Genomic DNA, 24,820 nt, shown 5'->3' with positions numbered 1-24,820 from the left:
ATCAACCAATCCCACTACAGAGTTCACTACAGCTACAGTTACACCATCAACCAATCCCACTACAGAGTTCACTACAACTACAGTTACACCATCAACCAATCCCACTACAGAGTTCACTACAGCTACAGTTACACCATCAACCAATCCCACTACAGAGTTCACTACAACTACAGTTACACCATCAACCAATCCCACTACAGAGTTCACTACAGCTACAGTTACACCATCAACCAATCCCACTACAGAGTTCACTACAACTACAGTTACACCATCAACCAATCCCACTACAGAGTTCACTACAACTACAGTTACACCATCAACCAATCCCACTACAGAGTTCACTACAGCTACAGTTACACCATCAACCAATCCCACTACAGAGTTCACTACAACTACAGTTACACCATCAACCAATCCCACTACAGAGTTCACTACAGCTACAGTTACACCATCAACCAATCCCACTACAGAGTTCACTACAGCTACAGTTACACCATCAACCAATCCCACTACAGAGTTCACTACAACTACAGTTACACCATCAACCAATCCCACTACAGAGTTCACTACAGCTACAGTTACACCATCAACCAATCCCACTACAGAGTTCACTACAGCTACAGTTACACCATCAACCAATCCCACTACAGAGTTCACTACAGCTACAGTTACACCATCAACCAATCCCACTACAGAGTTCACTACAGCTACAGTTACACCATCAACCAATCCCACGACAGAGTTCACTACAGCTACAGTTACACCATCAACCAATCCCACTACAGAGTTCACTACAACTACAGTTACACCATCAACCAATCCCACTACAGAGTTCACTACAGCTACAGTTACACCATCAACCAATCCCACTACAGAGTTCACTACAGCTACAGTTACACCATCAACCAATCCCACTACAGATGTTACTACAGCTACAGTTACACCATCAACCAATCCCACTACAGAGTTCACTACAGCTACAGTTACACCATCAACCAATCCCACTACAGAGTTCACTACAGCTACAGTTACACCATCAACCAATCCCACTACAGAGTTCACTACAACTACAGTTACACCATCAACCAATCCCACTACAGAGTTCACTACAGCTACAGTTACACCATCAACCAATCCCACTACAGAGTTCACTACAGCTACAGTTACACCATCAACCAATCCCACTACAGAGTTCACTACAGCTACAGTTACACCATCAACCAATCCCACTACAGAGTTCACTACAGCTACAGTTACACCATCAACCAATCCCACTACAGAGTTCACTACAGCTACAGTTACACCATCAACCAATCCCACTACAGAGTTCACTACAACTACAGTTACACCATCAACCAATCCCACTACAGAGTTCACTACAGCTACAGTTACACCATCAACCAATCCCACTACAGAGTTCACTACAGCTACAGTTACACCATCAACCAATCCCACTACAGAGTTCACTACAACTACAGTTACACCATCAACCAATCCCACTACAGAGTTCACTACAGCTACAGTTACACCATCAACCAATCCCACTACAGAGTTCACTACAACTACAGTTACACCATCAACCAATCCCACTACAGAGTTCACTACAACTACAGTTACACCATCAACCAATCCCACTACAGAGTTCACTACAGCTACAGTTACACCATCAACCAATCCCACTACAGAGTTCACTACAACTACAGTTACACCATCAACCAATCCCACTACAGAGTTCACTACAACTACAGTTACACCATCAACCAATCCCACTACAGAGTTCACTACAGCTACAGTTACACCATCAACCAATCCCACTACAGAGTTCACTACAGCTACAGTTACACCATCAACCAATCCCACTACAGAGTTCACTACAACTACAGTTACACCATCAACCAATCCCACTACAGAGTTCACTACAACTACAGTTACACCATCAACCAATCCCACGACAGATGTCACTACAACTACAGTTACACCATCAACCAATCCCACTACAGAGTTCACTACAGCTACAGTTACACCATCAACCAATCCCACTACAGAGTTCACTACAGCTACAGTTACACCATCAACCAATCCCACTACAGATGTTACTACAGCTACAGTTACACCATCAACCAATCCCACTACAGAGTTCACTACAGCTACAGTTACACCATCAACCAATCCCACTACAGAGTTCACTACAGCTACAGTTACACCATCAACCAATCCCACTACAGATGTCACTACAACTACACCATCAACCAATCCCACTACAGAGTTCACTACAGCTACAGTTACACCATCAACCAATCCCACTACAGAGTTCACTACAACTACAGTTACACCATCAACCAATCCCACTACAGAGTTCACTACAACTACAGTTACACCATCAACCAATCCCACTACAGAGTTCACTACAACTACAGTTACACCATCAACCAATCCCACTACAGAGTTCACTACAGCTACAGTTACACCATCAACCAATCCCACTACAGAGTTCACTACAGCTACAGTTACACCATCAACCAATCCCACTACAGAGTTCACTACAGCTACAGTTACACCATCAACCAATCCCACTACAGAGTTCACTACAGCTACAGTTACACCATCAACCAATCCCACTACAGAGTTCACTACAACTACAGTTACACCATCAACCAATCCCACTACAGAGTTCACTACAACTACAGTTACACCATCAACCAATCCCACTACAGAGTTCACTACAGCTACAGTTACACCATCAACCAATCCCACTACAGAGTTCACTACAGCTACAGTTACACCATCAACCAATCCCACTACAGATGTTCACTACAGCTACAGTTACACCATCAACCAATCCCACTACAGAGTTCACTACAGCTACAGTTACACCATCAACCAATCCCACTACAGAGTTCACTACAGCTACAGTTACACCATCAACCAATCCCACTACAGATGTTACTACAGCTACAGTTACACCATCAACCAATCCCACTACAGAGTTCACTACAGCTACAGTTACACCATCAACCAATCCCACTACAGATGTCACTACAACTACAGTTACACCATCAACCAATCCCACTACAGAGTTCACTACAGCTACAGTTACACCATCAACCAATCCCACTACAGAGTTCACTACAGCTACAGTTACACCATCAACCAATCCCACTACAGAGTTCACTACAACTACAGTTACACCATCAACCAATCCCACTACAGAGTTCACTACAGCTACAGTTACACCATCAACCAATCCCACTACAGATGTCACTACAGCTACAGTTACACCATCAACCAATCCCACTACAGAGTTCACTACAGCTACAGTTACACCATCAACCAATCCCACTACAGAGTTCACTACAGCTACAGTTACACCATCAACCAATCCCACTACAGATGTCACTACAACTACAGTTACACCATCAACCAATCCCACTACAGAGTTCACTACAGCTACAGTTACACCATCAACCAATCCCACTACAGATGTTACTACAGCTACAGTTACACCATCAACCAATCCCACTACAGAGTTCACTACAACTACAGTTACACCATCAACCAATCCCACTACAGAGTTCACTACAGCTACAGTTACACCATCAACCAATCCCACTACAGAGTTCACTACAGCTACAGTTACACCATCAACCAATCCCACTACAGAGTTCACTACAGCTACAGTTACACCATCAACCAATCCCACTACAGAGTTCACTACAGCTACAGTTACACCATCAACCAATCCCACTACAGAGTTCACTACAGCTACAGTTACACCATCAACCAATCCCACTACAGAGTTCACTACAGCTACAGTTACACCATCAACCAATCCCACTACAGAGTTCACTACAGCTACAGTTACACCATCAACCAATCCCACTACAGAGTTCACTACAGCTACAGTTACACCATCAACCAATCCCACTACAGAGTTCACTACAGCTACAGTTACACCATCAACCAATCCCACTACAGAGTTCACTACAGCTACAGTTACACCATCAACCAATCCCACTACGGAGTTTACTACAGTTACACCATCAACCAATCCCACTACAGAGTTCACTACAACTACAGTTACACCATCAACCAATCCCACTACAGAGTTCACTACAACTACAGTTACACCATCAACCAATCCCACTACAGAGTTCACTACAGCTACAGTTACACCATCAACCAATCCCACTACAGAGTTCACTACAGCTACAGTTACACCATCAACCAATCCCACTACAGAGTTCACTACAACTACAGTTACACCATCAACCAATCCCACTACAGAGTTCACTACAACTACAGTTACACCATCAACCAATCCCACTACAGAGTTCACTACAGCTACAGTTACACCATCAACCAATCCCACTACAGAGTTCACTACAGCTACAGTTACACCATCAACCAATCCCACTACAGAGTTCACTACAGCTACAGTTACACCATCAACCAATCCCACTACAGAGTTCACTACAGCTACAGTTACACCATCAACCAATCCCACTACAGAATTCACTACAGCTACAGTTACACCATCAACCAATCCCACTACAGAATTCACTACAGCGACAGTTACACCATCAACCAATCCCACTACAGAGTTCACTACAGCTACAGTTACACCATCAACCAATCCCACTACAGAGTTCACTACAGCTACAGTTACACCATCAACCAATCCCACTACAGAATTCACTACAGCGACAGTTACACCATCAACCAATCCCACTACAGAGTTCACTACAGCTACAGTTACACCATCAACCAATCCCACTACAGAATTCACTACAGCGACAGTTACACCATCAACCAATCCCACTACAGAGTTCACTACAGCTACAGTTACACCATCAACCAATCCCACTACAGAGTTCACTACAGCTACAGTTACACCATCAACCAATCCCACTACAGAGTTCACTACAGCTACAGTTACACCATCAACCAATCCCACTACAGAATTCACTACAGCTACAGTTACACCATCAACCAATCCCACTACAGAGTTCACTACAGCTACAGTTACACCATCAACCAATCCCACTACAGAGTTCACTACAGCTACAGTTACACCATCAACCAATCCCACTACAGAGTTCACTACAGCTACAGTTACACCATCAACCAATCCCACTACAGAGTTCACTACAACTACAGTTACACCATCAACCAATCCCACTACAGAGTTCACTACAGCTACAGTTACACCATCAACCAATCCCACTACAGAGTTCACTACAGCTACAGTTACACCATCAACCAATCCCACTACAGAGTTCACTACAGCTACAGTTACACCATCAACCAATCCCACTACAGAGTTCACTACAGCTACAGTTACACCATCAACCAATCCCACTACAGAGTTCACTACAACTACAGTTACACCATCAACCAATCCCACTACAGAGTTCACTACAGTTACACCATCAACCAATCCCACTACAGAGTTCACTACAGCTACAGTTACACCATCAACCAATCCCACTACAGAGTTCACTACAGCTACAGTTACACCATCAACCAATCCCACTACAGATGTTACTACAGCTACAGTTACACCATCAACCAATCCCACTACAGAGTTCACTACAGCTACAGTTACACCATCAACCAATCCCACTACGGAGTTTACTACAGTTACACCATCAACCAATCCCACTACACAGTTCACTACAGCTACAGTTACACCATCAACCAATCCCACTACAGAGTTCACTACAGCTACAGTTACACCATCAACCAATCCCACTACAGATGTTACTACAGCTACAGTTACACCATCAACCAATCCCACTACAGAGTTCACTACAGCTACAGTTACACCATCAACCAATCCCACTACAGAGTTCACTACAGCTACAGTTACACCATCAACCAATCCCACTACAGAGTTCACTACAGCTACAGTTACACCATCAACCAATCCCACTACAGAGTTCACTACAGCTACAGTTACACCATCAACCAATCCCACTACAGAGTTCACTACAGCTACAGTTACACCATCAACCAATCCCACTACAGATGTTACTACAGCTACAGTTACACCATCAACCAATCCCACTACAGAGTTCACTACAGCTACAGTTACACCATCAACCAATCCCACGACAGAGTTCACTACAGCTACAGTTACACCATCAACCAATCCCACTACAGATGTTACTACAGCTACAGTTACACCATCAACCAATCCCACTACAGAGTTCACTACAGCTACAGTTACACCATCAACCAATCCCACTACAGATGTTACTACAGCTACAGTTACACCATCAACCAATCCCACTACAGAGTTCACTACAGCTACAGTTACACCATCAACCAATCCCACTACAGAGTTCACTACAGCTACAGTTACACCATCAACCAATCCCACTACAGATGTTACTACAGCTACAGTTACACCATCAACCAATCCCACTACAGAGTTCACTACAGCTACAGTTACACCATCAACCAATCCCACTACAGAGTTCACTACAGCTACAGTTACACCATCAACCAATCCCACTACAGAGTTCACTACAGCTACAGTTACACCATCAACCAATCCCACTACAGAGTTCACTACAGCTACAGTTACACCATCAACCAATCCCACTACAGAGTTCACTACAGCTACAGTTACACCATCAACCAATCCCACTACAGAGTTCACTACAGCTACAGTTACACCATCAACCAATCCCACTACAGAGTTCACTACACACAGTTACACCATCAACCAATCCCATTACAGAGTTTTTGACAGATACAGTTACACCATCAACCAATCCCACTACAGAGTTCACTACAGCTACAGTTACACCATCAACCAATCCCACTACAGAGTTCACTACAGCTACAGTTACACCATCAACCAATCCCACTACAGATGTTACTACAGCTACAGTTACACCATCAACCAATCCCACTACAGAGTTTACTACAGTTACACCATCAACCAATCCCACTACACAGTTCACTACAGCTACAGTTACACCATCAACCAATCCCACTAAGTTCACTACCACTACAGTTACACCATCAACCAATCCCTCTACAGATTCACTACAGTTACACCATCAACCAATCCACTACTACAGTTACACAGTTCACTACAGTTACACCATCAACCAATCCCACTACAGAGTTCACTACAACTACAGTTACACCATCAACCAATCCCACTACAGAGTTCACTACAGCTACAGTTACACCATCAACCAATCCCACTACAGAGTTCACTACAGCTACAGTTACACCATCAACCAATCCCACTACAGAGTTCACTACAACTACAGTTACACCATCAACCAATCCCACTACAGAGTTCACTACAGCTACAGTTACACCATCAACCAATCCCACTACAGAGTTCACTACAACTACAGTTACACCATCAACCAATCCCACTACAGAGTTCACTACAGCTACAGTTACACCATCAACCAATCCCACTACAGAGTTCACTACAACTACAGTTACACCATCAACAGAGTTCACTACAACTACAGTTACACCATCAACCAATCCCACTACAGAGTTCACTACAGCTACAGTTACACCATCAACCAATCCCACTACAGAGTTCACTACAGCTACACCATCAACCAATCCCACTACCGATGTAACTACAACTCCAGTTACACCACCAACCAATCCCACTACAGAGTTCACTACAGCTACAGTTACACCATCAACCAATCCCACTACAGAGTTCACTACAGTTACACCATCAACCCCACTACAGACTACACAATCTACAGAGTTCACTACAGCACAGTTACACCAGCTACAGTTACACCATCAACCAATCCCACTACAGAGTTCACTACAGCTACAGTTACACCATCAACCAATCCCACTACAGAGTTCACTACAACTACAGTTACACCATCAACCAATCCCACTACAGAATTCACTACAGCTACAGTTACACCATCAACCAATCCCACTAGAGTTCACTACAGCTACAGTTACACCATCAACCAATCCCACTACAGAGTTCACTACAGCTACAGTTACACCATCAACCAATCCCACTACAGAGTTCACTACAGCTACAGTTACACCATCAACCAATCCCACTACAGAGTTCACTACAGCTACAGTTACACCATCAACCAATCCCACTACAGAGTTCACTACAACTACAGTTACACCATCAACCAATCCCACTACAGAATTCACTACAGCTACAGTTACACCATCAACCAATCCCACTACAGAGTTCACTACAGCTACAGTTACACCATCAACCAATCCCACTACAGAGTTCACTACAGTTACACCATCAACCAATCCCACTACAGAGTTCACTACAGCTACAGTTACACCATCAACCAATCCCACTACAGAGTTTACTACAGCTACAGTTACACCATCAACCAATCCCACTACAGAGTTCACTACAAAGACAGTTATACCATCAACCAATCCCACTACAGCGACAGTTACACCATCAACCAATCCCACTACAGAATTCACTACAGCTACAGTTACACCATCAACCAATCCCATTACAGAGTTTTTGAGAGATACAGTTACACCATCAACCAATCCCACTACAGAGTTCACTACAACTACAGTTACACCATCAACCAATCCCACTACAGAGTTCACTACAACTACAGTTACACCATCAACCAATCCCACTACAGAGTTCACTACAGCTACAGTTACACCATCAACCAATCCCACGACAGAATTCTACAACTACAGTTACACCATCAACCAATCCCACTACAGAGTTCACTACAGCTACAGTTACACCATCAACCAATCCCACTACAGAGTTCACTACAGCTACAGTTACACCATCAACCAATCCCACTACAGAGTTCACTACAGCTACAGTTACACCATCAACCAATCCCACTACAGAGTTCACTACAACTACAGTTACACCATCAACCAATCCCACTACGGAGTTTACTACAGTTACACCATCAACCAATCCCACTACACAGTTCACTACAGCTACAGTTACACCATCAACCAATCCCACTACAGAGTTCACTACAGCTACAGTTACACCATCAACCAATCCCACTACAGAGTTCACTACAGCTACAGTTACACCATCAACCAATCCCACTACAGAGTTTACTACAGTTACACCATCAACCAATCCCACTACAGCTACAGTTACACCATCAGGTTACACCATCAACCAATCCCACTACAGAATTCACTACAGCTACACCATCAACCAATCCCTCTACAGATTTGACTAGAGCTACATTTACACCATCAACCAATCCCACGACAGAGTTCACTACAGTTACACCATCAACCAATCCCACTACAGTACAGTTAACTACAGCTACACCATCAACCAATCCCACTACAGAGTTCACTACAGCTACAGTTACACCATCAACCAATCCCACTACAGAGTTCACTACAGCTACAGTTACACCATCAACCAATCCCACTACAGTTACACCATCAACCAATCCCACTACAGAGTTCACTACAACTACAGTTACACCATCAACCAATCCCACTACAGAGTTCACTACAACTACAGTTACACCATCAACCAATCCCACTACAGAGTTCACTACAGCTACAGTTACACCATCAACCAATCCCACTACAGAGTTCACTACAGCTACAGTTACACCATCAACCAATCCCACTACAGAGTTCACTACAGCTACAGTTACACCATCAACCAATCCCACTACAGAGTTCACTACAACTACAGTTACACCATCAACCAATCCCACTACAGAGTTCACTACAGCTACAGTTACACCATCAACCAATCCCACTACAGGTTCACTACAGCTACAGTTACACCATCAACCAATCCCACTACAGAGTTCACTACCTCGACAGTTACACCATCAACCAATCCCACTACAGAGTTCACTACAACTACAGTTACACCATCAACCAATCCCACTACACAGTTCACTACAGCTACAGTTACACCATCAACCAATCCCACTACAGAGTTCACTACAGCTACAGTTACACCATCAACCAATCCCACTACAGAGTTCACTACAGCTACAGTTACACCATCAACCAATCCCACTACAGAGTTCACTACAACTACAGTTACACCATCAACCAATCCCACTACAGAATTCACTACTACAGTTACACCATCAACCAATCCCACTACAGAGTTCACTACAACTACAGTTACACCATCAACCAATCCCACTACAGAGTTCACTACAACTACAGTTACACCATCAACCAATCCCACTACAGAGTTCACTACAACTACAGTTACACCATCAACCAATCCCACTACAACTACAGTTACACCATCAACCAATTCCACTACGGAGTTTACTACAACTACAGTTACACCATCAACCAATCCCACTACAGACTTAACTACAACTACAGTTACACCATCAACCAATCCCACTACAGAGTTCACTACAGCTACAGTTACACCATCAACCAATCCCACTACAGAGTTCACTACAACTACAGTTACACCATCAACCAATCCCACTACAGAGTTCACTACAACTACAGTTACACCATCAACCAATCCCACTACAGAGTTCACTACAACTACAGTTACACCATCAACCAATCCCACTACAGAGTTCACTACAACTACAGTTACACCATCAACCAATCCCACTACAGAGTTCACTACAGCTACAGTTACACCATCAACCAATCCCACTACGGAGTTCACTACAACGACAGTTACACCATCAACCAATCCCACTACAGAGTTCACTACAACTACAGTTACACCATCAACCAATCCCACTACAGAGTTTACTACAACTACAGTTACACCATCAACCAATCCCACTACAGAGTTCACTACAACTACAGTTACACCATCAACCAATCCCACTACAGAGTTCACTACAACTACAGTTACACCATCAACCAATCCCACTACAGAGTTCACTACAACTACAGTTACACCATCAACCAATCCCACTACAGAGTTCACTACAGCTACAGTACAACTACAGTTACACCATCAACCAATCCCACTACAGAGTTCACTACAACTACATTTACACCATCAACCAATCCCACTACAGACTTCACTCCAACTACACCATCAACCAATCCCACTACAGACTTCACTCCAACTACAGTTACACCATCAACCAATCCCACTACAGAGTTCACTACAACTACAGTTACACCATCAACCAATCCCACTACGGAGTACTACAACTACAGTTACACCATCAACCAATCCCACTACAGAGTTCACTACAACTACAGTTACACCATCAACCAATCCCACTACAGAGTTCACTACAACTACAGTTACACCATCAACCAATCCCACTACAGAGTTTACTACAACTACAGTTACACCATCAACCAATCCCATCACAGATTACTACAACTACAGTTACACCATCAACCAATCCCACTACAGAGTTCACTACAACTACAGTTACACCATCAACCAATCCCACTACAGAGTTTACTACAACTACAGTTACACCATCAACCAATCCCACTACAGAGTTTACTACAACTACAGTTACACCATCAACCAATCCCACTACAGAGTTCACTACAACTACAGTTACACCATCAACCAATCCCACTACAGAGTTCACTACAACTACAGTTACACCAGTTACACCATCAACCAATCCCACTACAGAGTTCACTACAACTACATTTACACCATCAACCAATCCCACTACAGAGTTTACTACAGTTACACCATCAACCAATCCTACCACAGTTCACTACAACTACAGTTACACCATCAACCAATCCCACTACAGAGTTCACTACAACTACAGTTACACCATCAACCAATCCCACTACAGAGTTTACTACACTACAGTTACACCATCAACCAATCCCACTACAGAGTTCACTACAACTACAGTTACACCATCAACCAATCCCACTACAGAGTTCACTACAACTACAGTTACACCATCAACCAATCCCACTACAGAGTTCACTACAACTACAGTTACACCATCAACCAATCCCACTACAGAGTTCACTACAACTACAGTTACACCATCAACCAATCCCACTACAGAGTTCACTACAACTACAGTTACACCATCAACCAATCCCACTACAGAGTTCACTACAACTACAGTTACACCATCAACCAATCCCACTACAGAGTTCAGTACAACTACAGTTACACCATCAACCAATCCCACTACAGAGTTCACTACAGTTACACCATCAACCAATCCCACTAGTTCAACAACAATCTTCGAATTGACAACCAAAGGACCAGGAGTCAATTTGACAACTACTGCAGCCCTCACTTCCGCTGAAGCTACGTCAGACACAACAACTACGCATGGGATATTTCCGGTCGAGAGTAACACAACTACTTCAAAGGTTCCCTTGACTTCTTCGACAACACCTTTCCAATCCATCCCGCGTCCAACAATATCCGGTTTGTATAATTGATCAATTACAGTTTGGGTTGGAGCCTCTTATAAACTTTTCAATATGGTTGATCAACGGCTGTAATAAGCTTCCTTTTACCTCCACAACCACCTCAGGGACATCCCGGGAGGAACAAGCAAACCAGCTGCTGAATCAAACACAGGATGCGTCTCAGCTCAACTCCTCCCAGGTGACGCTACTGATGTATTGGCGTTGTATAAAAAGAAGCTTTTTTTGTATAACTCTTTCAATTTAATTCATTATTGGATTGATGTTGCAGGTGTCACAGTTGGTGGGAGACTTAGAGAAGCTCCTGGATGGCCCCACTATCTCTCAGTCTCTGGGACAAATGGCTGTCAACGTAATAAGCAACCTGATGGATGTCGACTCCGTGGCCCTGTCTGCGTCTTCTGACAGGTACAACTCACACAACCCACGCGGACACATACGTTCCCATACCGTTGATTTCAATGAAATGTTTCGTCTTCTTGTCCTTCCTACAGGCTGGTTCGTCTGGTCGACGATCTGGGTCTCAAACTAGTCGTCAATGGCGACAATGTGATCGTCTCTTCGGGTTCGCTGGTTTTGGCAGTGAAGGAAGTCGATGGGACGAACTTTCCACTTACATCCGTTGACATATTCAACACGGATAACGTCCAGGTAGATTTGAAGTCGACAATCTGGTCTCTCTGCTTTTCGGAGGACACAATTCAAGAACTCTTACGAACAGATCTTAACGAATGAGTGATGCAAGGCAATTCTTGTCACATACTTGAAATTCTCTCTTTGGGAAGAACACTCCACAGGGCAGAACATATTCTGTTCATCACATCATAATTCTTCTTTTTACAAACTTTTATTTTTTTTAATGAAACTTCTCCAACATTTTTAGGCGCTTTGACTATCTAATGATTACATCACATGGACGTGCACCCACTTATTTATGACAAGTTTCTGGAACACTCCAAATTTGCAGAAAAAATAGAGATATTTAAATGTAAACAAATTTCAAATGCAACTACTGTGACATAAAGTGACCTTAATGATGATGAGACAGGTGAAATAAGGAAGTGCCAGACCTTCTCATTCACCTGTTAACTTTGGTATGTGTCCAGATCCGTTCCCTCAGTAGATCCCGATCCAAGAGGTCTGGGTCTTCTCTGGGGTCTGTATCCTTGCCCTCCTCCCTCACCGATGGACTCAGTCTTGAGCAGCAGAATCAGGCCAGCAGGGTCCAGTTCACCTTCTACACCAAATCCGCCTTCTTCCAGGTATTTTCACATCATCATATCATGTAATCTCTTACATATGGTTTCACCGAATACGACACTATTTCCAATGTCCAACATGCTTAAAAAAAAAAGGTTTAGTTCAATAGAAAAGGAAATAGCTCTAACATGTTTGTCTTTGTGCTACAGGATGCAGCACTAGGTAAGAAACCCTTGTCAGTCCAGTCCTGGCTGCCAGTGTGGCCAATCTATCAATAAGCAACCTGAAAGAGAATATCCAGTTCACCATCAGGAACATCGAGCCCGTACATGTGAGTGTGCACACGCATACAAATCATTAGTTTCCTCATGAAAGCCTCACATCACTCAAATGCCCAGCATGGTCTCCTGAAAAATGACATTCCATGTTGCATAATAGGACGGGATGGATGGATGCAAACACAAGACTTTCACTACTTTTCTTTTTATCCCATGTGAAACAGAAACTAAAAAATTCTAGATGACCTCCAAATGCATTTCAATAAATTCTTTAAAAATATTGAAAGTGTTAACGGATCGCTCATAGTTCCTCTCTGACTTTTTCTTCTTCCAATTGTGTTTTTCAGGAAAACTACACAGCCTCCTGTGCATTTTGGCAATCCGCTCCGAATGGTGAGTGTCGTGTGCGAGCTAAATCTAGAGGGTTGGGTTGGTCACATTTCCACTGGATTAAATTACCCCGTTTGTTGTGGTTGTTGTTGTTGTTGTCTTCTCCGGTCCAGGTGGAGGAGGACACTGGAGCTCGGCTGGATGCTTCGTCGTCAACGCCACACGAGAAGACACGACCTGCAGCTGCAACCATCTCACGTCCTTCGCAATTCTGCTGGTTCGTGTGCATATTTCTTTACACGTGTGTGACATACGGAGGTGGCGGCCTCACAGCGAGAGTGTGTAGAGTTTGCGTGTCACGTCGGTGTGAATGTGAGCGTGAATGGTTGTCCGTCTGCGATCTGGCCACCTGTCCAGGGTGAACCCAACTATATTTAATTCAGTTTATTTTATAGAGCCCAATATCACACATTACAAATTCTCCTCAGAGGGCTTTACGATCTGTACACATACGACATCCCTGACCTTTGACCTCACATCGGATCAGGAAAAACTCCCAAGAAATAGAGAACAAAAGTTCACAGGGTTAGAAAAAGGGAAGACACCTTCAGGAGAGCAACAGAGGAGGATCCCTCTCTTTAGGGTGGACAGAAGCAACAGATGTCATGTGACCAGAATGAAGCATTACAGAGATACATAAACACATTCAATGAGTATGGAAGCATGTATGAACGAGAACGGGCACTCGGTAGAGCGCATACCTTCGCATATCACAAGATTGGGCATTGAATTATGAAAATGTTGGCATTAGTTGCATGCCGATTGGATAGAAATTGACCGCGCTATGGTAAAAAGAAGATTTTGACCTTTTCATGACCTTGACCTTTGACCCGATTGATCCCAAAATCTAATCAAATGGTCCCCGGATAATAACCAATCATCCCACCAAATTTCATGCGATTCGGTTTAATACTTTTTGAGTTATGAGAGTAACACGCATACAAATAAATAAATACACGGCGATCAAAACATAACCTTCCGCATTTTCAATGCAAAGGTAATAATTCGTAGTAGATATGGACCACGATCCAGACCTCCACAATCCATGAGACAGAAGGAGGTAGAGAGAGAGGGGGGGAGGGGCAGTAGGATATTCCCAATAACTGTCTCATTAATGTCGTATAAACATGTTGAAGAAGCAATAGAAACGACTCTCGTCTTCTTCTACACGGCTGTTGTACAATGTGCATTACTATATATTTGTGTGTTCTGCCTTCAGGATTTGTCCAGAGACGTGATAATTGACCGCAAGCATGCGCAGATCCTCACTTTCATCACCTACATCGGCTGTGGGCTCTCCGCCATTTTCCTGGGGTTCACCTTACTGACGTACCTCTTATTTAAGTAAGAACCTACGACCGTGCCAAGGCCACTTGAATCCGAGCTTCACGTCAAAGTTCCAATGAAATAAATCCGCGTATCCTAACAAACGCTTTCTCTCCAGCAAACTGCTGCGGGACATTCCCGCCAAGATCCTGGTCCAGCTCTGCATGTCCCTCCTCCTCCTCAACCTGGTCTTCCTCCTGGACGGCTGGCTGGCGCTCTACCCGGCGAAGGGGCTCTGCATTAGCACCGCCTTCTTCCTGCACTACTTCCTGCTGACGTCGTTCACCTGGGCGGGGCTCGAGGCGCTGCACATGTACCTGACCATCGTGCGGGTGTTCAACCCGTACTTCAGCAGATACATGCTCAAGTTCTCCCTGATTGGCTGGGGTGGGTAACGCTCGGCTCCCATTGGTCAAGATCGTTTGGTTTTTTTAATCGATATAAAAAGGAGATGTTTCAGCTGATTAACATCCTGGTCCTTTGCAGGCATCCCTCTTCTCATGGTGACAGTTATAATATCAGTGGACAAAGACAACTACGGTCTGGTCACCTACGGACAAAACACCGATGGCACAACAGATGACTTGTAAGTCTCAATGTCCTTTTTGCATGTTTGAATTGAGTCAGCAGTATAAGGCTAACTTGCTAAATGTGTATTATTAATAAGTTGGTTTTGAAGTATGCTCGACCTGGTCACAGGTTTTCTTTCGTTGAGCCGAGCGTAGAGCAGCGGTTAGGCCTCTTATATAATGAAACCGTCTCTATTCGATACTGATGCCTGTAAAATGTCCTCAGTAAACAGACAATACTATCGGGGGAAAAATAACTGTCTATCTATTATCACTCCCTCCAGGAAATACACGACACCTCAGTTCTTCGGTTACTGATGGATTTATTCGTCTCACGTCAAACAACAACACCGTCAAACTGTAGGAATACATTTCAACATACGTTGGCGTTCACATTACATGAAACATAAAGAACGTGAAACATAAAGAATGTGAAGCGTAAAGAACGTGAAACATAAAGAATGTGAAACTTAAATTACGTGAAACGTAAAGAACGTGAAACATAAAGAAGGTGAAACGTAAAGATCGTGAAATGTAAAGAATGTGAAACGTAAAGAATGTGAAACGTAAACTATGTGAAACATAAAGAACGTGAAACTTAAATTACGTGAAACGTAAAGAACGTGAAACTTAAAAATAGTTCCTATCAAGTGTAAATACAAACAGAATCAATATTCAAGAAACAAGTTGTACAACTAATAATATGTAAGCAAGCCTATTAAATAATGAGATAAATAATATTTATGGCAGGTAAATATATATCTTATTCTTAATTCTTGTAATCTGTGTCGACGGGTTCAGATTCTGCAAAACCATCCCCCAAAATAAAAAATCAAGCAGGTTGAACCGGTGCGGGCCGAGGCGTCAGACCCGACTCAAACAGTCCAAAAACCTTTACCATCTTTAGTATCCTGAGGCATCTCAGTAAGAACAACCACCTCGGAGACAGCAAGCGAGGCAAAACATTTTGGGTTGTTAAATATTTATTGGAACTTTTCTTTTTCTGCCGCTGTAGCTGTTGGCTGCGTAACCACATCGCCTTCTACGTGGGCGTGGTGGCCTACTTCCTCCTGATCTTCGTTCTGTGCCTGCTGGTCTTCATCGTCGTCATGATCCAGCTCTCCCGGGTCAAAAAGCAGAACCCCCAGAACCAGCAGCCCAACCGGGGCGTGATGGCCGACCTGCGCAGCGTCGCCGGCCTCGTCACCCTGCTGGGTCTCACCTGGGGGTTCGCCCTGTTCGCCTGGGGGCCGCTCTACCTCCCCTTTGTTTACCTTTTCACGATATTCAACTCTCTGCAGGGTGAGACTTGTATGAATGATGTAAACAACACTCTTTTATGATGAAACCGATATGTTTTTTTATCCAAATTACCGAAACCATAAAATGCAAATGTATACCCTAAAATATATATATTTTAATATATTATATATATATATATATATAAATAAATAAAATATATTTATATATATATATATTTATATGTATAAATAAAATATATTTAAATATATATAAATAATTTAAAATATACAGTATATATATATATACACAAACACTACCGTTCAAAAGTTTGGGGTCACCCAGACAATTTGGTGTTTTCCATGAAAACTCACACTTTTATTTATCAAATGAATTATAAAATGAATATAAAATATAGTCAAGACATTGACAAGGTTAGAAATACTGATTTTTATTTTAAATATTAATGTTGTTCTTCAAACTTGTCGCTCAAAGGAAGGCCAGTTTTATAGCTTCTCTCACCAGCATAACTGTTTTCAGCTGCACTCACATAAAAAGGGTTTTCTACCCCTCCGTTATTCTTCTAAGGCGATAACACAATGCACCATTACAACACTGGAGATGGGCCTCTATACACCTCTGGAGAGACTTAATTAAACACCAGAGAATAGTCATGTCCCACATTAATTATGTAGAGAGAGTATTTATGATTCATTTAATGTTATCTTCATTGATAAAAAAACTAGCTTTTTTTATTTGAAAAATAAGGACATTTCTAAGTGACCCCAAACTTTTTTTTCTAGTGTATATTTTCTAATCGATTAATTTGTCCTTTTCAGGATTTTTCGTCTTCGTCTTCCACTGCGCTTTGAGGGAGAACGTCCGCAGGCAGTGGAGAACGTACCTCTGCTGCGGGAAACTGCGATTGGCTGAGAACTCGGGTAGGTTCTCCTCTCTGACCATTCGAATGGACCCGTGTGGGCGGGGCTCTTCTACGTGGGAGGCGGGAACAGACGTCAGACGAGCTCAGACTGCATTCTAAATCACCCAAATTTGCATTAAAAAAAAGAAAATAGCGCTCCCTCTTAGAGTCACAACTCTGGCAAAATTGACACTTTTAGTGCAGTGAGTCACTGTATGTCAATAAATAAATAAATAAATACATACTAGAATTTGGAAAAAGGTCCTTTTACGTCCAGAACATGCCTGAGAATCACGACATGTTGAGTTTTTTTGTCTCAAAGTAATCCAGTAATAGTCGTCTGATAGCGAGTTTGTTTTTATTACTTTACATTTTCCCAATTTGCCAAAATGTAGACTAATAAAATAAATAGGGCTTAAATTGTAGCGTGCAGCTTAAACTACTTCATCTATAGCTGCAGAACCCATTATGGGAAATGTAGTCCCAGAAATATGAGTGTATGATTATCCACCAAATAGAAGGAAGACAGAAAAATAATAAGTGTCATTTTTTAAATATAAAATGACACTTTTACTATTAAAAAGAACATTTTAATATGAACCGTTTCGAATGTTAACGAATAATAAAGTGAAAACTGGAAGAATCTGGACTCAACTGACACAAGTTTGGTCTCACACACACACACACACACACCTTTCTGCAGATTGGAGTCGGACGGCCACCCAGAACAAAAGGGGGACGTCCGTCGCCACGGCAACCACCTCAATCCCCTACCTCACCTCCCAATGCTCCTCCGTCGTCAGCGACGGCACCGGTACGTTTTGGCACGTCGTAGTTTTGGGTTAATCGTCCGATCGCCACGCGTGACTCTTCACTCACCCGGCGTGCCGCTCTCTCCCCACAGACTCCATATTCACGGACACCTGAACATCCGACGCGCTCCTCGGCGAGAGTCCGAGGCCCGGCAGCCGTGGCGACGGACCGGTTTGTGACCTGCAACGGGCGTCCAGTCGGAGGTGACCGATCTCCTGCAGCTCGACGCAAACGCGAATCCCCCCAGGAGTGGACGCCCCAGAGGAACGCTCCTCCTCCCGCGAAGGTCGTGCAGGTGAAGGACGGAGGAACCTCTCCACGCCGTTTCGATGTTAACGGTAGAATACATGAATATATGAATAATGCAAGAGCATCGGCCGCGGTGGGAAGTGTACAGGAGGCGTGTTTTTGACTGAAATATTTAAAAGAAAATCACTTTTATGGCCGTGACTCGATTATTTTTTTATTATCAGCGCCGTTACTGTAAATAATAAATTATCAGATTATCGAGAGTCTTATTTTTCTGTGTTTTTAATATATATATATATATATATTATATATATAGATCACGAAGGGACCAATTCCCAACGTCCTCTGGGAAATGATTCTCTTTATTAGAGACGAGGTGGAATGAAGGGGAAAATGCACAAGCCAAAACTCCATCATAACAAATATATTTGTATGAGTGTTTAAGGGGAGTGGCGGTTCCAGACCATTTCAAATGGGGGGGCAGGCACCTCCGAGTTGTTCTGTTTGTATGTTAGAGAGTCTTGGATTCAGTGTATGGAGAATGAAGAGACATATATTGCTCAATGCCCTTGTGCACGCCGTGAGATCATTAAAACGTACACTCACCTGTCGACTTGGTCTCTTTTCTTCTTCTCCTGCGTGACGTCTCTACATCTTTAAAATCAAACCTGTTCAGCAGAAAACTCGCCAATTATGATCCCAGCAGAACTCCCTCCCCCGTCTCTCTCCCCTCCCCCCCTTCCCGGAGCCAGTTAAATCAGGCCTGTGAGTGCCCCCCCCCCCTCCCCCAGGCAGCAGTCGGCTATTAAAAAGTCTTTACAAAAATGGCCCGACAGAACGACCTCCAGCGAGAGCCAGAGGAGACGGCGTGCCGTGGGAATGATGAGAGAATAGTGCAGCCGTTTGAATTATTCCTTGAAATAATCATATATATGTTTATATATATATATATATATATTTAATATATATATATATATATAATATTTTATATGATTAAGACCAAAATACTGAATACTAACTGCAGGTCCCAGATTGTCCTTAAAAAATAATATATATATATATAATATATATTTAAAATATATATTTAAAAAATATATATAGATATATATAAAATATATATATATATATATTTCTGTATTGTGTTGCAATAGGGTTGCCACTTCAACTCTACTTATTACAGCCAGACTTTCTAGAAGAAATGGACGTCGTCACGGTAACTGAAGCCTCAGGTTGGGCTCTCTGGCGGTCGCCATCTTGTTTTTTGTTTTTTTACAACCAGAAGGGACGAAACCAACGAATGATGAAGACGTTAATAGACGACCGAAAAGGTTTCGATTAGGGTTCGTGAACTGAAGACAAACGCAGCGGAAGGGTTAAAGGTCAAATACAAACGCTGTGGGAGCAACCTGTCCATCACAAGGTCGCCACGCCTCTAAAGCAGAGGTACGCGTACCCCTGGGGGTACGGGAAGGCAATATTTTTAAATCCTTTAAAAATAGTTATTTAATAAATATTCAATAGAATTTAAGTCACTTCATAAACTTTATTTTGCATGATCTATATTAAATCAGACAGTGGTGGCACAGCGCTGGTCAGGGGGCACTAAAAATATATTTTATTATCACTGAAAAAAGGGATAGAACCGCCGCCCTAAAGCATCATACTCTGCTTTATGGTGCATCTGACTCTCAATGGACCGTAATTTATGAAATGAACATTGTGAAGTATTAAAACTCGTGATTGAGACCCTGAAACAGACGACTTGAGACCAACAACACACCGACGGGGAGCCATGTGCACATTCATACACTCCACTTTTCTGTTTAATACGCGTGTGTGTGGCTGCAGCAGAGTTCTGTTTGTTTGTTTGTTTGTTTGTTTAACTAGCCATCTATAAAAACCTGTCAGGCTATTTAAATCACAGTGTCCATAGCTTTTTTTAAATTGTATTTTTAGGCCTATTGTTGGCTATATTTCGAAGCCTAATTGTGCACTCTAATATAATCGCTCCGTCATATAACTTCATAATCATATATAGCATTATCTTTTATGCTCATCCAAGCTACTTTACTTATTTCCAAGAGATTTATGATCAGATTCCTCGTGTCCAAGGACCATATTTAAGTGGTGCTTCATTGTGAAGAAACTCACTTTCAGTCGATCCGTCCGCATCGTATCTTCACTGGATGTTTTATGCATCTGATATTTATGATAGCAACAGACTTTTTGCTGGTAACAACTATGACATCATTAGAACTTTTTCTTATATGAATAAATACGTTATTGACCGACTGTGAGGCCCGAATACTGAACAATCTGCAAGCTCACACATCTTCCACCAGATGTCAGCGTCCCCTCACACCCAGTTAAATATGTTCACTCAGAGAAAAATACTATTTAACACCCATAATCCCGTCATTCTGAATTTATGCTTTACAATTCCATCGCTAACATTTAACAACGGAGTGTGTAAAGCAGAAATCGGCCCCGAAACAACCGATTTACACGATCCCTAATCCTTCCAGATTATTCACGCATGCATGCAAATCCTTCTTGAGATGCAGAGCCTGTTTGGTTAAAACCAATTTTCCAGCAGATTATACTGACTGATGGACATGCCTGTCAAAGAGGGGGAGGGAGGTGGGGGAGGGGGGTGTACTTCTAGTTTTTAATTTTAATTAGATTTGAAGGTTAACTTTTAGTGCGAGTGTGGCTCACGTGCCTTAATCGCCTCTTTAGAACGAAGGATGTGTGGGAGGAGTGGAAACGAGAGAAGAAAAGCACGTTTTAACGACTCACGTTTCATTTCTTAATGGATGCTTTACGGTCCTACACAAGAGTGACCCCCCCCCACCCCCCTAGAGGGGTGTTTCGGTAACACCTGACCAGCAGCGGTTTGCTTGTAGAAAAAGGTGAACCAAGTTCATTCAAACATTCAAAGGATCTGCTGTGTTTTAAAGTTTCAGAGCCGAGGCGCATTGATCAAGGGCACTACGGCAGGGTTAGTCGTTGAACCTTCGGCCCGTCTGAAGATTCCCTTCCTCACAAATCTTCACGTCACAACCACGTTAAAAAGAAACACGTAAAAAAACGTTTTTTAAAAAAAACGTTTAAAAAATGAATGAAAAAAAAGGTAAATATCCCAAAAGGTGAAGCAGTGAGAAATAAAGACACGCTGCATGCACTGAGAGAAGTAGTGAAGCACATTTGGAGCCGTTAGCTCTCGTTAGAACTCTGAGATGTTGCACCCTGCAGCCCTCAGATTGCAAAACATCGACGTTTACGTCACAGTTCGCTTGGCACACTTTGTATTTGGAGATATTGCCTCTATTTACGAATAATCTTGACATATTAGTTGCGTTCTGCCCCTCGTGAGGAGTATTGTTTTTGCACGAGACATTCTGGCAGCTGGATTGCAGGTCCGATTTCTTTGTTATTGCCGACTCACCGGACGCAGCCTCACCAGTCAGGAGTGGTCGTGAACCGTAAGTGATGCTTGATAAAAAAGGTCAAAATGGCTGCCAGTGAGACGTTGTTTTAACGTGAAGGCGGTGTGATCAAATCAGAATTGCCGGCTGTGTATTAACTTATGCGCGAAGCATTCCTGTGTGAACACGCGCATGCTAACGCCTCAACCCGCTGTTCCCTTTGCTGAAGTTGGGAGTACACGGAGACTCTGTGAGCAGCTCGGTTCCGCGTGCTCAGCAGAAATAAAAGCCTCCTCCCCGGGGGGAGCCGAGGGATCGATAACGAAGCCCTCAATCAAATGTCGATCCAGAGGAAACCTCGGAATCAGCAGGATCTTTATTGTTTTCGGCAAAATGAGAATTTAAAGTCAGAATTATCGGTTAGCAGATCGCCCTCCGGCTATGACAGCCCCCTACGTTTTTTTTTTTACATGCATAGAGATGTAGACCGCGTGGTGAAACATGGAGGTTCAGTCTCTACACAGGAACACAATTCAGACATGTTTCTGGTGGTTAAACCCACGCCGGGCTCTTCAGGTAACCACAACCTGTCGGTGTTGGGTGGGTACGAGGCTTTTCGTCGTCCGGTTCCCACGCTTTCTGACTTTTCTTTATATTTGACTTAGATTCTGAAGTCATTTTAAAGACCAACCATGATGTGTGTGTTTTTTTACTAAATCTAACCATGGTGACGGTCTACACGTTGTGTGATGAGTTGGGAATGACAACGGGATGCAACAGAACAGGACTTTTGGGTTTGCGAAAGACTTAACGCATATTAATACCCCCCCCCCCACTTTGAAAATGGAGTGATTATTTTTAGAAATTCTGTATTCTTTAGGTCAGAGATTGAAGTATGGTGATGAGTGGTGAGAAGAGTTCGCGCTTCTCACGTTGATTTCATCGTTTCACGATACTTTGAGGTCCTTTCTGTGCATTCGGTAGCTTCAGATTACGCCTCTCTAAACGTCTCAGCGGTGCACAAGTTAAAAAATGAAATAATTGTTTTCTTCGTATTTGTTGACCCCAAACGTTAAAAAAAGCAACACCATCCATACAGTTTATTATTCAGTTTTTTTAACTGACGATTTTTACTAAATTACATTTGTTGTCAGAGAAGCAGCTTTAGACTCTTCAGACTCGGCTCATTTAAAAAGTACCGGAGGAAGGACGCTCAATATCCAAGTTTTAGTTCCTATATTAAATGCTAAAGTTCCCGCTTATAAGTTGACTTGTATCCCCTGCCGAGTGAGTTTCGCCCGGCTCTTGAATGCCAGCACAAGGACTCAGAGCCTCCTCTCTGACAATGGAGGGATTACTCACTGGAAGTTGTGTTGTCACTTATTGAAGAACACACAGTTTGATCTTTTACCATCTGACCACACAGCTCTGCATTCCTTTCATCAGCCGATATGAAAGAAAGCAAACATCTTCTCACTTTGTATTCTCCACACAATTCTCCAACCTCAAATCTCAAATCAACACAAAGTTATTTTCAGGCCATGATGAAAGCTGTATTACAACACCCACGCCACCACATTCAGCTGATCCCGCCCCCTGCACACCTGCCCCTCGTTACCTAATCAAGCCACACCTGCTCCTCATTAATTCAGCCCCCGAATACCCGTCCGTGTTCCACCCTGGATGCCAGACTGTTGTCGTATCTTCGTGTCATTACTGTTTATGCAAATTGGATTTAATAGTTAAATTGATCATTTCAGAGACGTCGAAACAAGTTTATATTATTTTTATTAACACATTTTTTAAAGTGTTGAGAGTTTTTTGTTTCTTCCCGACTAGCAGGCTCATTTAAACTCGAGTCTCAGAGCGAGGGCGATGACATCATTCTTTAAAAGCGGGGCGTGCCGTTTACTGTCGGCCGGATGATGAAGAGGCTTTGGAAATGCAGATATTAAAACGTCATCAATCAAAAGTGTGCAAATGCAATCCCAACGAGTGTTTATGCATCGATCAATATGGCAG

General features: G+C 42.8%; 1 protein-coding gene across 1 annotated transcript in view; it reads left to right on the top strand.

Moving 5' to 3' along the window:
- LOC130206623 (adhesion G-protein coupled receptor G2-like) overlaps positions 1–19,981 on the top strand; it is a 38,903-nt gene extending 18,922 nt beyond the window's left edge. The window contains 16 exon segments of the mRNA XM_056434674.1: positions 12,212–12,382; positions 12,492–12,565; positions 12,656–12,792; positions 12,879–13,035; positions 13,491–13,646; positions 13,794–13,806; positions 13,809–13,915; positions 14,210–14,255; positions 14,366–14,469; positions 15,472–15,596; positions 15,697–15,965; positions 16,065–16,164; positions 17,163–17,449; positions 18,226–18,327; positions 19,012–19,122; positions 19,213–19,981. Coding sequence (XP_056290649.1) covers positions 12,212–12,382; positions 12,492–12,565; positions 12,656–12,792; positions 12,879–13,035; positions 13,491–13,646; positions 13,794–13,806; positions 13,809–13,915; positions 14,210–14,255; positions 14,366–14,469; positions 15,472–15,596; positions 15,697–15,965; positions 16,065–16,164; positions 17,163–17,449; positions 18,226–18,327; positions 19,012–19,122; positions 19,213–19,235 — 1,982 coding nt within the window. The 3' untranslated portion in view covers positions 19,236–19,981.
- Positions 19,982–24,820: the final 4,839 nt, after the last annotated feature.

Source organism: Pseudoliparis swirei, chromosome 16 (genome assembly GCF_029220125.1).
Source record: "Pseudoliparis swirei isolate HS2019 ecotype Mariana Trench chromosome 16, NWPU_hadal_v1, whole genome shotgun sequence".
NCBI lineage: Eukaryota > Metazoa > Chordata > Actinopteri > Perciformes > Liparidae > Pseudoliparis > Pseudoliparis swirei.
This window is presented reverse-complemented; position numbering and strand designations above follow the sequence as displayed.